Source organism: Eschrichtius robustus, chromosome 2 (assembly GCF_028021215.1).
Source record: "Eschrichtius robustus isolate mEscRob2 chromosome 2, mEscRob2.pri, whole genome shotgun sequence".
Taxonomy (NCBI): Eukaryota; Metazoa; Chordata; class Mammalia; order Artiodactyla; family Eschrichtiidae; genus Eschrichtius; species Eschrichtius robustus.
In genome coordinates this window covers 260,032-272,394 of record NC_090825.1, presented here as the reverse complement: position 1 = coordinate 272,394, position 12,363 = coordinate 260,032, and the positions used below count along the sequence as shown (strand labels likewise).

Below are 12,363 nucleotides of genomic sequence, written 5' to 3'. Positions count from 1 at the left end.
TCCCACGCCTCCTCCACCCCTCCCAGTGCCTGTACCAAGGTGCTCACTGGCGGCAGCTCTGCTGGGTCTTGGCTTCCCCGGGGGGAGCCTCCAAACATGGACCAAGAGACTGGGCGTCCAGTCCCACCCCAACGGGGACCCTGGACAAGCCCCTAACGGCTCCAATTCTTGGTTGTTGCATGTTAAAATCACAGATGTTAGGCCACAGTCACTCTTAATGTCTGTGTCAACTCTAAATCTTATAGGAATTGATGACAGTTTATCTTCAAGAGGCTGAAGATTGGAAATAAAACCTAGGATTTTCTTGTTATTGTTGCTTGGTTTGCTTATCTTGCTCTGTTTGGGAATATTTTTCACTCGCAAATTAGTCTCTAATCCCCAAGTTTGAGAATCACTGCTCTGGCACTGCTGTGAAGGGCCCTCGTCATATAACCAACCCTGATTCCAATCAAAGGGAGCTTCCAGAAACATCCTGTGGCTACAGAGAATGTTGGATATGAAGGCGGCCACTTCAGGAACCGCTGGACCTCATTCTCCAAAATGGAGCAGGCGGGTGGGCACCCTTCTGGCCTGGCCAGGGAGCCCAGTGGGCAGGGTGTGCACCAGGGCAGGCCGTGGTGCCCAGAGCAGATGGGCAGCAGACCCAGACCCCTCAGCCTCAGGACCTCTTCTTGAGAAAGTCCACCCGGCGGGTAGCTCCCCAGACGTCCCCAGGCCAGACACAGGATGCACCGCCTCCCCTGGCCCCAGGCCCCCAGGAGCTTGTGGGGACCTGGGAGTCAGGCCTGGTCAACACATCTTGGGCTTCAGCCTCAGCCAGGACGCAGGGCGGCCGTCCACGTCCTGAGGCCCCAGGGAAGACTTAATAGTCCAGGCTTCGAGGCACACCCACGAGCAGAAAGGCCCGAGGCGCCCCCGGCCCGCCCCACCCCCCTCCCGAAGGCAGGACAGCCTTGCGGTGCCGCAGCTCTGCACCCGCTGGAGAAGTAGGAAGAGTGTGGCCCTGGGCACAGAGGTGAGGACAGTGCCCTAGCACTAACTGGGAGATCGGACTGTGTGCATTGGCTTCTGTATTTATAGCTCAGAACAAAAGTTTAAAAAAGATTTTATGGCTAAGATGTCATTTTAATTTTGAACATGAATAAGAAAGAGAGCACTGCCAGCTATCTTTTGCCAAGAATACAATTCAAACTGGCAGGACATTTTCAGCTCCATGTTTACCAGCACCGACAGAAAAAAACAGTTGCGAAGGAAAAATAACAATATTTAAGATTTGCTTCCTAAAAACCTGATGAATAACGAATATGGAAACACTTCCTCTACCGAAAGCACGACATCTCCAAAAGCACGCTGCCCTTAGGCCCACTCTCCACTCCCGCCGGGCTCCAGGGGTGGGAGGCCCGGGCTCCCCACACAGGAGACTCAAATGTGAACCCCGCTGCCTGCGAGAGCGTCAGTCCTCGCCCGTTTTTATCTCCTTAGAAAGCAAAAGGCCTCTAAGCTCACAGACCCTCAAAGCACATCCAGACCCCTCAGCAGGGGCCGAGAGCTTGGGGGGCCACGCTGGCTGGGCGGGTGGGAGAGCAGAGGGCAGGACGCAGCGCCCGCACGATGAGAAGGTGCGGCGTGAGGAGGGGACGCCAGGGCGAGCGGAGTCCGAGGAGACGCGGGCACAACTGGAGGAGCCGGGCGGCCACTGCTGACCGCAGCCAGAGCCCGGCCGCCAGTCCCGCCGCCTGGCAGCCCATCCTCTCTTCCCGGTCAGCGTTTGACGCTTCTAGTAAAAAGCTGGAGTAACGTGGAGAGAGGCTGCCAGCCTCCGAGGGGCTTGGCTGAGGTGGGACAGAGAGGGCGTCTCGTGGGCTCCCCTTCCTCACGGAGGGGGCCGCGGGGGAAGCGGGGTGCTGCGGCCGCTGCCGTGCTCAGCCGTGTGTCCCCTGTGAGAGGCGCTGGCCCCGGGGCCCGGGGACGTGAACGGGAGCTGACCGCTGTGGTCATTCCCGTCGAGCTGGCGAGGGCGCCAAGCCCAGAGCCACAGGTGCGGGAGGGGCTCCGGCCGACGGAGCAGCCTGGGCTGCAGACCAGCGCCTGGAGGAAGCCGATGGGCTCCTGCCCGGCGGAGCTTCTCCCAGCGGAAGTGGCACCAATCCTGAGCCACGTCTGCCCCTCATCGGGTCAACCTAACAGACGCACCGAACGTCGGGGGTGCGGAGGGCATCGAGGACGCCGCTGGCCTCCCGTGGGGGCAGAGCTGCCCACCCAGCAGGGCTCTAGGGCCCGAGGTAGACAGGCAGGGAGACACGTGGGCCCGGCCTCTCCTGGCACGGCCAGGGAGGCGCGGCTCCAGGGTCACCTCGGCGGCCGGTTGAGGGGCAGCCTGCCACGGGCCCCTCTCCCGCAGCACCCACACTGTCCTGTGGAGGGTCGGCCTGCATCCCCCCAAGCCCCTTGGAGGAGGGGCAGACCAGGGCCTGAGTCTCTCTAGCGGAGGCCGCGGCACCCTCGCTCTGTGATTTGATCCAACCCAGGAAGCTCCACCTCCTCTTTTCTTGTTTAAGAAATGGACCCACGAGCAACCGGGTCAGGAAAGGCAGTTCAGGACCAGCCGGCGGGGTCTATCTCAGGTGAGAAGGCCAACCCGGTTGGGGGGGGGGGTGCCCAGCGTGTAGTACCGACAACAGGGCAGCCGGCTCGCCCACTGGACCTGGGACGCACAATGCACAGTCTTCTGTCCTCACTTTGAGGGGTAAAAAGCCCACTCAATTTTTCATTAGGTTCTCCCGTTGACAAGCAAAACCAGAAAATGCAGAACAGAAAACGATTTTCAGATTTGAAACTCAGGGGCCTCGAGGTCACCGCCTGTGCTGCCCCCAGGGGTTCCTGGAGCCACACCCCGCAACCCTTCCTGAGGCTTAACTTCCCAGTGGCTGTAAGCGGTCACAACCGAGGCCCACGGGGACACGGCCGCACGCGACACGGGCGAGGGCTCACCTCCAGCAGCAGCCTTCCCTCCAGCACGGCAGACCCTCCACGCGGGTCCCTGTCTCCTGGTGAGGGGGCACCGGCCGCCGGCTGCTGCAGGGCTGTCGGAGGAGAGCACAGTTAGTGACGGGTCCCCGACGCGTCTCCAACTGCCACCCACCCTCCGCAGGCACGCTGACCTGTGGTCTCCTCGCTGCCCAGACACCCAGAGCGATGGGCGGGGCAGCTGGGTGGGAGCCGGGTGACATTCGGGGGATCGGGACTTCACGGCTAGGCCGCACCTGAGGACCCCGCCCCACTCTGCTCCCCAGAAACTGCACTCCCCCTCCCCTCCTGCAACCCCCTTAACCCCTCTCCCCACCTCAGGGACTCTCCGGGGGTCCCCAAAGCTCCTCTCTCAAGACTCAAGCATGGGTAGGTCCCCAAACTGGACACCACTGGTCTGGGTAACCAATCACCGGCCTGGACCCCCACGTGCCCCTCACCCATCCCTCCCTCCTGGAGCCCCCGCCCCTCACCCAGAGTGGAGCAGCCAATGCCCCCGGCTGGCGGGCGTCCCCTGCAGGCTCACGCTGCCTCTCCCAACCCCCCCGTCTGGCCTCACGTCCACTTGGGGCGAAAAGCTCAGACAGACAGATGTGCAGGTCAGACAGACAGACGTCATCCACATCCCAGCCCCTGGCGCTTGGTGGGGGACCCCCAACTCCGTGCTCAGCATCATCGGCACCTGGGAATTATGGGGGCCGTTGGGGGCTGCTGAGGGCACAGGCATTAAAGGGGGTCCCGGCCGGGAGCGGGCCTGGCGCTGGTGCCTCTGTGGAGGCCGGGAGGGCTGTGCCTACCGTTCCCTCATTTAGGGGAAATGCCAATGCCAATGCCACCAAGGGCCCTGCAGGCGGTCCCTGCCTCGTCTGGTTTTGGGGTAAAATATAACCACAGCATGGGACTCTCCAGCATTTCTCTTTCAAAACCAGCAAGCTGTGCTGAACTTTCCCTCCAGGGCGCATCCGTTCCCCCAGGCGCTGGTCAGAAATGCAGGGTCCCAGGCCCCAGGACAGCAGGCCCCCAACGTGCTCTCCAGGTTGGGCCAGGACCACTGTGGACCGAGACCCCTCACACACACACACACAGGCAGTGGCCAAGGTGGCCCTTCATTTACACCCCTGATGCCAGGCTCAGGGTATCCACAGGGGCAAAGTGCACGATGCAGAGGCCCTCAGAGACGCCCCTGGACGGTGCCCCTTGGTGGCCCTGCCATGGCCTTCAGTCTCCGCTGGCCTCTCCGTCCCTCCCTCTCCCAGAAGCTTCGCTTCATCGCCTTCCTCTCCTGCACTAGATAGAACAAGAAACGAACCCATTTCCTCGAGGGAAAGCAGGTGTGTTCCGGGAAACACGACAGGCACACCTGGGTCCCTGGGCAGAGATGCAGACGCCGTGTGTGCCGCAGACGCCCAGGCCTCCCTTCCCAACCGAAACCCGCCAGCAGCCAAGCTCCCCTCGAGGCTGCTGGTTTTCAAGGCAGTGAGACAGCTCTGAGCAGAGAAGCCAGAGGCGTTAACTAACGTTTAATCCATTTTGTGCTCCACTCTGCTCAGAAAGCTGAGAGGTGAGCGCATGAAACTCATAGAGCTCGGATTAGTCAGGCCCAGGAGGAGCCCACCGAGAGGCGCCATGTCCCCGAGGGAACCTTCTGGCGTCAGAATGCTCCGAGCCTCTGACAGAGGGTCACACAGACCCCGTGCTCTGCTCTCACGGGCTGAGAAAGCTAAAGGAGGGAAACGCCGACCGGACCGGCGGGGGCCCGGGTCCCACTCCCACCCCGCCCCTCCCCGCAGCCCCCTGACAGCACAAGGCCACGTCTCCCAGCTGGGTGGGCAGAGCCCAAGCGGGCCTGGGCGGACGTGGGGTCACAGCAGCGGGGCTGGGGGGCAGGACCCCGCCTCGGCGCGCCCAGGGGGACCGCCACAGCCCCGACCGCCAAGGCCTGCCCGCCACACACGCCGCTGCAGGGGCCGCCCCGGCTCCAGCCAGCTCCCCGCCCCCGTGCGCGCTGGGCTGGGGGCAAGGGGACGTTGGGACGGGGCTTCCCTGCTCTCCGGGCCTGCGGACGCCGAGCGGGCTGCGCTGCCGCCCACGGCCGGAGGCTGGGGAGCCCCAGGCGGTGACGTCACCGCGGCGGACGCGGTTCGCCGACCCCCGCCGGGACCCAGCCCCACTCCGCGACGCACAGACAGATGCGCTCGGTCGCCCCCCGACGTGCAGGGGCCACGGCCCGCACGGGGGCAGCCGTGGCGGGGGTGGGCACTCCCCGGAGGCGGGCGGGGGTCCGCTCCTAACCTCCCTCCCCTGCCGCCCCCCCGTGGCTCCCCAGCCTCGCGTGCGCCCCCGCCGGGCACCCGCACTTCCCTCCTCCGCAGCCACATTCCGCCGGGCACGCCCGGCGGGGCCTCCTCGGGCTCCTGTCACGCGATGGAGCGTCAGCGCCGCAGTGACAGCCGCCTGGACCCCGGCCAGGGCCTCGCGTGCGAGCAGGGCCGCCAGCGCGCCCCACCCCCAGGCCTGTGGTGAGACTAGAAGAAACCGAATGTGATTCCGAGGCTGTCCCGGAGGCCCAGCCAGGGTGGGGGGCGCCTTCCCGAAAACTCATCTGAGCCGACAGCCCCGGCCCCCAGGTCAGGAGCGCCCGGAAGTTGACTCAGGGCAGCAAACTCCAGGCCCGCAGGCTGCGGGGGCCAGTCCTCTTCCGGGGGGGGGACAGTCCGGAGTGGGGAGCAGCCCGCGGCGGTGGGGAGAGAGAGCCGCTGGGGGAAGAGCCCCGGGGCGGGGGAGCAGCCCGCGCTCCCAGCAGCTCTGCCGTCACCTGGGTCCGGTACTTCGTCCCAGCGTCTCTCTGCAGGGTGCCGCTTCCTCTCCTCTCCCTGCTACCACACGTCTCACCCGAGGGTCTGACCCGGGAGGGAGCCCAGCCCCCGCTGAGCGGGGCCCTGGAGGGGAGGCAGGGCTCTGGGCAGGGGCCTCCGCAGGCGGACCCCGGCCCCATCGCCGGCGCCCTCTCTGCCCCGGTCTCCCTCGTGACAAGGGGCAAGCCCGCCGCCACGGCTCGCCCCGCCCCCGCCTGCTCCTGGTCGCCCCTGGCAACAGGCCGGGGAGAAAAGCTGGCAGGGAGCAGGTGTGTGGGGCGGGGGTCCACGGGGAGTTGGTGAAAGTGTGCAGAGAAGGAGTCGCTGTGGCCCCCTAGGCCCCGCGAGGAGGGACGTTTGGGGACGGGGTTGTGGGGAGTAGTGCCCCAAGGCCCGGAGCTCGAGGCGTCCCCTGCGGTCCAGCCAGGGGCGGAAAGGCCTGTCACGTCGAAGGGCCTCGTGCCCCTGGTGAGCCGCTGTCCCCAGAAAGGGGGCCAAGCCACGTGAGACGGGACCCCGGTGGCACCCGCGTCCCCTCAGCCCCACCCTGTGGGCAGCTGGCCCTCCTCCTGCCCAGCCTAGCCTGAGGGGCAGTGGCAGGTGGGAGCGGCCAAGAGCCCTGGTCCCGCGGAAGCCGTCCTCCCGCAGCGCAGAGCCCGGGCCGCCTCTGGTCTGTAGACAGAGCTCAGGGTCTCGAGGCAGAAGAGGAGGCCCAGCCAGGGCCGCCCCTCCCGGAGATGAACGGGCTCCCAGGGGCTCGCGCAGCCCAGCCTGGACCCTGAGACCAGCCTGGACCCGCTGCTCCGCCTGGAGCCCCTGGCTCCCTCCCCCACTCAGGCCCGAGCTCAGCCGCACTTGAGGTTCTCACTGCCCGGTCCAGGCTGTCCACCAACTGGCTGTAGAATCAACCGGAACCAGCCTTCCTCTCACTTCCTTGATTTCTTGCATACCTGAAAAGGCTCATTTGGAACAGAGAGAACGTGAGGGATCGTCGTGGAGACAGTGGACGTCCCCGTGAATATGCTGCACACACAGCCGTAGGGGGAGGGTGAGAATGGAAAGGCCACTGCCCTTTGGGGCTCAGACTGGGGCTGACTGCACCCCTCCGGCCCCACCCGGTACCCCGCTTCCTTCCGCGTCCTTCCCACAGAGGAGACTCGGGGCAGTTACCACCCTGGGCCGAGCCCTGGGCCATGGACACCCCGCCCCCACCAGCAGCTTCTCAGGGGTCCTGCGCCTGGGTCTGGCCCCTGAGGGGTGCCAAGTGCTCCCGGTGGAGGAGAAACCAGAAGACGCCCCATCTCTGCCCCTAGATGGTGTGTGACGCCCAGAAGCCACTTTGATCCCAGCCAGCTCCTCAGGGGACAGGACAGCTGAGCCCAGATTGTGGGGCACACTGAATCTGGGACGTGTAGGGCTGTCCCGGGATTGGGGTACAGGACTTCTGCCACCCGGGGTGATTGAGAGAGAAGCTGGGGACGCCACAGGAAGCTGGGCTGAACCTCCGATTCTGACCAGCTGCAGCTCCTGGGGTGGACAGGTCCACGTCCACAGCCCAGCCCCTGCTTTGAACGAACACGTGCCTGGTGAAACCTGGCATCATCTCAGCATCGAGGGAGCACCCTAGGCTCTGCACTGTGCTCTGCGCAGCACACGTGGCCTTGGCACCTGGGTCGTTGCCCCTCCAGCCCTGGTCCAGCAGCACGCTGGCCCCCAGGCCCTCGAGTTCAGGGCTGACATCCACGCTTGTCCGCGTGTCCCTCTGGAGGCAGCTGGCATGACCACGGCTCTGCCCTGCTCTCCCCCACGCTGTGCCCAGAGGGCAGGGTGGAGGGAAACAGTGAGCTTGCAGCTCCCGGGACCCCAAGGAGCAGGCATGCCTCCCACTTCTGACCACTTCCAGCCCAGACCCCCTCAAAGGCCTGCTCAGCAGAGGAGCTGGGGCTCAGAGCAGGTGTCCTGGGAGCCTCAGCGCTCCCATAAGACGGGCATGGGCTGTCGTGAGGATCCAGCAAGGACACACACCTGAGGAGCTCTGAGCGGCGTGGGGCAGCGGGTGCCCCGTAAATGTCCTGACGTTCTGCGTCCACATCTTGTTGCCACCAACTCAGCGCCAACCTCCACGAGGCCTGTGGATGGATGCCTGTGTCCCCAGATTCCTGGCCCCCCAGGGTGATGGTGTTAGGAGGGGCCTTTGGGTCTCAAGGGTGGAGCCCCACGAATGGGATTAGTGTCCTCATAAGAGACCCCAGGGAGCTCCCTCACCCCTTCCGCCACGTGGGGACAACCCAGAAGCGGTCCTCACCAGAGCCCGACCATGGGGCACCTGACCTCGGACCTCCAGCCTCCAGGACTGTGAGAAGTAAAGGTCTGTGTATTTGCCACAGCAGCCGAGCTGAGTAACCGGCGGGGCAAGTCCCTGGCGGCCGTCCCCTTCGTACGGCTGAGACCAGGCCTGGGGGCTGGGCGCGCAGGACCTTCTGGCGGGCTCCCCTGTCACCGCCTGCGGGGCCCGGCACGCCCTCCTGTGAGTCAGAGGTCCAGGACGTGGGGGACCGACCGCCTTCACAGGCCGGGCTGTTAACCGGCTCCACTCACCACTGCTCCCACCGCCAGGCCCCACTCTGGGTGACCCTGGCGACAAGTCTCGGGGCCCAGAGGCCACGTGAGTCCAGGAGTTGACAGGAACCCTGAAGAGCCCCGGCTCACCTCTCCTGACACCCGCTCTTCTCCGTGATGCGCGGGCGTGCGGGGGGCTCCCGTGCAGTGCAATGCACCTGCCGGGGGAGACCGGTGACCAGGCCTGGTGTCCGGGACGGGGCCAGACGGAGGGCGTGGAGCTCCCCGCCGCACTGTGCCTTCAGACCCCGCTGCAATCCTGGCCTCAAATTAATGGACCACTTAAGTTTTCAGACATTCAAACTCTCCTCCCTTCACTTTTCAAGAACTAAACGATAAACTCCTTGTTTTGCCTTTGGAAGATGAACATGAATCATACAGGCTGGAAGAAAGTGCCGTCTGCAGAGGACACTGCTGACTCTCAGTCTCCTTCTGGACAGGTTTTCTGCACCTGGGCTGCCAGGAACGGACTTGCTCGCCGAGTTCTGTGCTCTCGCATCCAGGTGTCCGCCCACCCAGCACGGGGAAGGTGGCAGGAAGCACTTGGGAGGAAAACAGCAGGAGCCAGAGGCGCTTTTACCTAACCACGGCGGGAGGCGGGTTGGGAAGGGGGCGCCAGCAGGCAGTACGGGCAGGGGTGCCTGTCCTTCCAAACCCCACAGTTAGGCTGCGGGAGAGGAGGGATTCAAACTGCCAGTCAAAGCCCCAAGTTCAGTTAGGCGAGAAGAAACTTCAGGAGTGTGAATAAACGTGCTCATTTCACTCAGAGCCGTTATTTAGAAAACAGAAGAGTCCACCCCAGGATTATACTGCATCAGCTTGTGGATTTTCCTATGGCCGGGTCACTCGCTTGCCCACAGTCATTCATTTCTCCAGCCCTCGCCTGGGGACACAGGCGAGCACTGAGGGTCCCAGTGTGGCTGGAGGAGGCCTCCAGAGGGGGTGACTCTGAGCAAGGCCTAGAGGAGAGAGACCAGGGGGCCGGGCTGTGAGGAGGCCGCAGGTGAGCTGGGTCAGCAGCCCCCAGGATCCCCTCCCCACCCTCGAGACACTTGTCCCCACAGGCTGCTCCCCACCTGCTCACCCACTAATCTTAGCGTCCATTGATGTTTCTGGCCTGAATTATTCCTGCAATGGTTACCAACTGGGGATTTTATAATTCACCTCTTCTCTCTACAGTCATCCATCTAGAATGGATGTATTGTTAGGAAGAACTTTCTCTTAGTATTTATTTGTTCATTCACTTATTTATATCAGTGTGGATTTATGGAGTCCCATTTTATTCGCTGGATTATAATCCATCACCATCCTTATTCATCTTAACACTGAAACTGTCCCAGACCCGGCCAGGGGAGCCCCTTCAGGATGACTTGCATCCCAGGGCATGTCTCCTCACGCTCTGAGCACTGCCTGCTGTCCAGCACGGACATTCTAAGCTCGTCTTGTCCTTTCTCTGCTCCAACTCTAGACGGAGGCCAGAAAGCCTCCTTTTAATGGTGAACCATGTCTGGAAACCGAGATCTGAATGTAAGTTGTGCTCCCTGCTACTGGTGTGGCCCTTTCAGCAGACAGAGCTAGAACACACACACACACACACACACACACACACACACTTATATGTGTGTGTGCATGTGAGTTCACACCGATACCTCCAGTTCCAATTCTACACCACAGGATTCAGTACAGAGTGGACTTATTTTTCCTTTAATATTTGATAGAAATTGCTTTAATTCTATCTGGGCCTAGATTTTCTCTGTGGGAAGATTTTAACCACTGCTTCAAATGGTCATGTGACTATTCAGGTTTTCTATTTCTTCTTGAGTCAATTTTAATAAGCTATATTTCTAGGCATTTATTATGTTTTCAAATTTATTGGCATAAATTTGTTCATGATAACCTCAACCCATCTTTTAAATATCTGCAGCATCTATAATTGTGTTCCTTTTACATTCCTCATACTATTTGCTATTTTTCCTGGATCAGTCTCACCAGATGTTTGTGTTTTTTTCATTTTAAAGGAACTCTATTGTATGTTTCCTTTCTATTTCACTAATATCTTCCCCTTTACTTTTTCCTTTCTTTGACTCTCCTTTTGTTTATTTCACTTTTCTTTATCAAAACTACAAAACTGGGGCTTCCCTGGTGGCGCAGTGGTAGAGAATCTGCCTGCTAATGCAGGGGACACGGGTTCGAGTCCTGGTCTGGGAAGATCCCACATGCCGCACAGCAACTGGGCCCGTGAGCCACAACTACTGAGCCTGCGCGTCTGGAGCCTGTGCTCCGCAACAAGAGAGGCCACGATAGTGAGAGGCCCACGCACCGCGATGAAGAGTGGCCCCCACTTGCCACAACTAGAGAAAGCCCTCTCACAGAAACAAAGACCCAACACAGCTAAAAATAAATAAATTAATTAATTAATTTAAAAAAATTGTCTAAAAAAACCCTGCAAAACTGAATGCTTAGCTCATTAATTTCAGCCCTCCTTCTTTTACATATAAACACTCAAGGTTATTTATTTATAAGAATTACATTAGCTGCATCCCACGCATTTTGATTTATAAATATTTTCTCAGTTCCATCAAGCTTTCTTCTTTGATCTATTTTATTTATAAATATGTTTATTTCCAAATATATCAGGGTTTTCAAGTCATCTTTTTTATGGATTTCCAGCTCAACTGCCTTAAGGGCTCACCATGCATTCTTCATGATTTTGTCTTTTGAAATTTATTGTGACTTGCTTTATTGACCAATATGTTTTCAATATATTTACAAGTTCCATGTAGGTTTGAAAAGATGTGAGTTCTGAGTTTCAGAGTATAGTGTTATGTAATGTCCATGAGATTAACCCTTTTTTGCATTGTTCAAATCTTCTATAATCATTACTGATTTTTATTTATTTGCTCTGTTAAGTACTGAGAGAACTATCTAAAATCTTTCTCTCTGATGATGAATTCATGTATTTTTCCTTGTAGTTCTATCAATATGTTTTATATTTTTGAGATTATGTTATTAAAGTTACACAAATTTAAAATAATTTTATTTGCTTGATGAAATAAAATGTTTAATCATTACTAAATGATTATTAAATGATACTCTCTCATGATCTCCAGTAGTGTTTTTCATCCCCAGATCAATTTTTTGATATTAATATAACTTCATCAGATTTATTTCAGTTCATTTCAGTTTCCAATACATCTTTTTCCATCCTTTTACTTTCACCCTTTCTGTGCCTTTTGTAAACAGATATAGTAAATCACTTTAATAATCCTTATCTGTTAGTTGGCATGTTTAGTCCATTTACATTTATTGTAACTAGTGACACATTTGGAATTTTATGCTTTCTATTTGTTCCACTCTTTCACGTTTCCTTTTTCTCCCTTCTTGGCTTTTTTCTTTTGACTGTTTATATTTTCTCATTCCACTTTTCTCTCTCCATTAGTTTGAAAATTATACCTTTCTGTTATCTTGATGGTTATCCTGGAAATTTTATTATGAATTAGTTAATCAACCTCCAAAGTTAATTAATACAAGAACTGTTGAAACCTTTAACTCAAATCTCCTGCTCCAAATTTATATGCTATCACGGCTAGGGATTTATTTCTCTCTTTTTTTGTTCTTACAATACACCATTACTACTATTTTATACATCAGTGTTTGCTTTGATTGATACATATAGTCACCACCTTCTTATCCATTCCTTCTCGAAGCCCAAACCTTCCTTTCCTTCTGCATGAAGTGCATCCTTTAAATTTTTTTTTAAATACGTTCTCTTTGGGTTCTCAGCTGCACTTAGTTTTTGATCTCTTTGAGTATTCCTTAATTTCCTGCTGGCTGATCAATATATTTTTAAAGGTTTCAGATA

The 12,363-nt window shown here is 58.1% G+C and overlaps 1 protein-coding gene across 2 annotated transcripts in view; it reads right to left on the bottom strand.

The window, feature by feature from the left end:
• Positions 1-12,363, bottom strand: part of AHRR (aryl hydrocarbon receptor repressor) — a 74,005-nt gene that overhangs the window by 37,590 nt on the left and 24,052 nt on the right. For both annotated transcript variants that reach the window (XM_068535092.1, XM_068535093.1), the window contains exon 4: positions 2,992-3,083. In XM_068535092.1, coding sequence (XP_068391193.1) covers positions 2,992-3,083 — 92 coding nt within the window. The remainder of the gene's footprint in view (positions 1-2,991; positions 3,084-12,363) is intronic.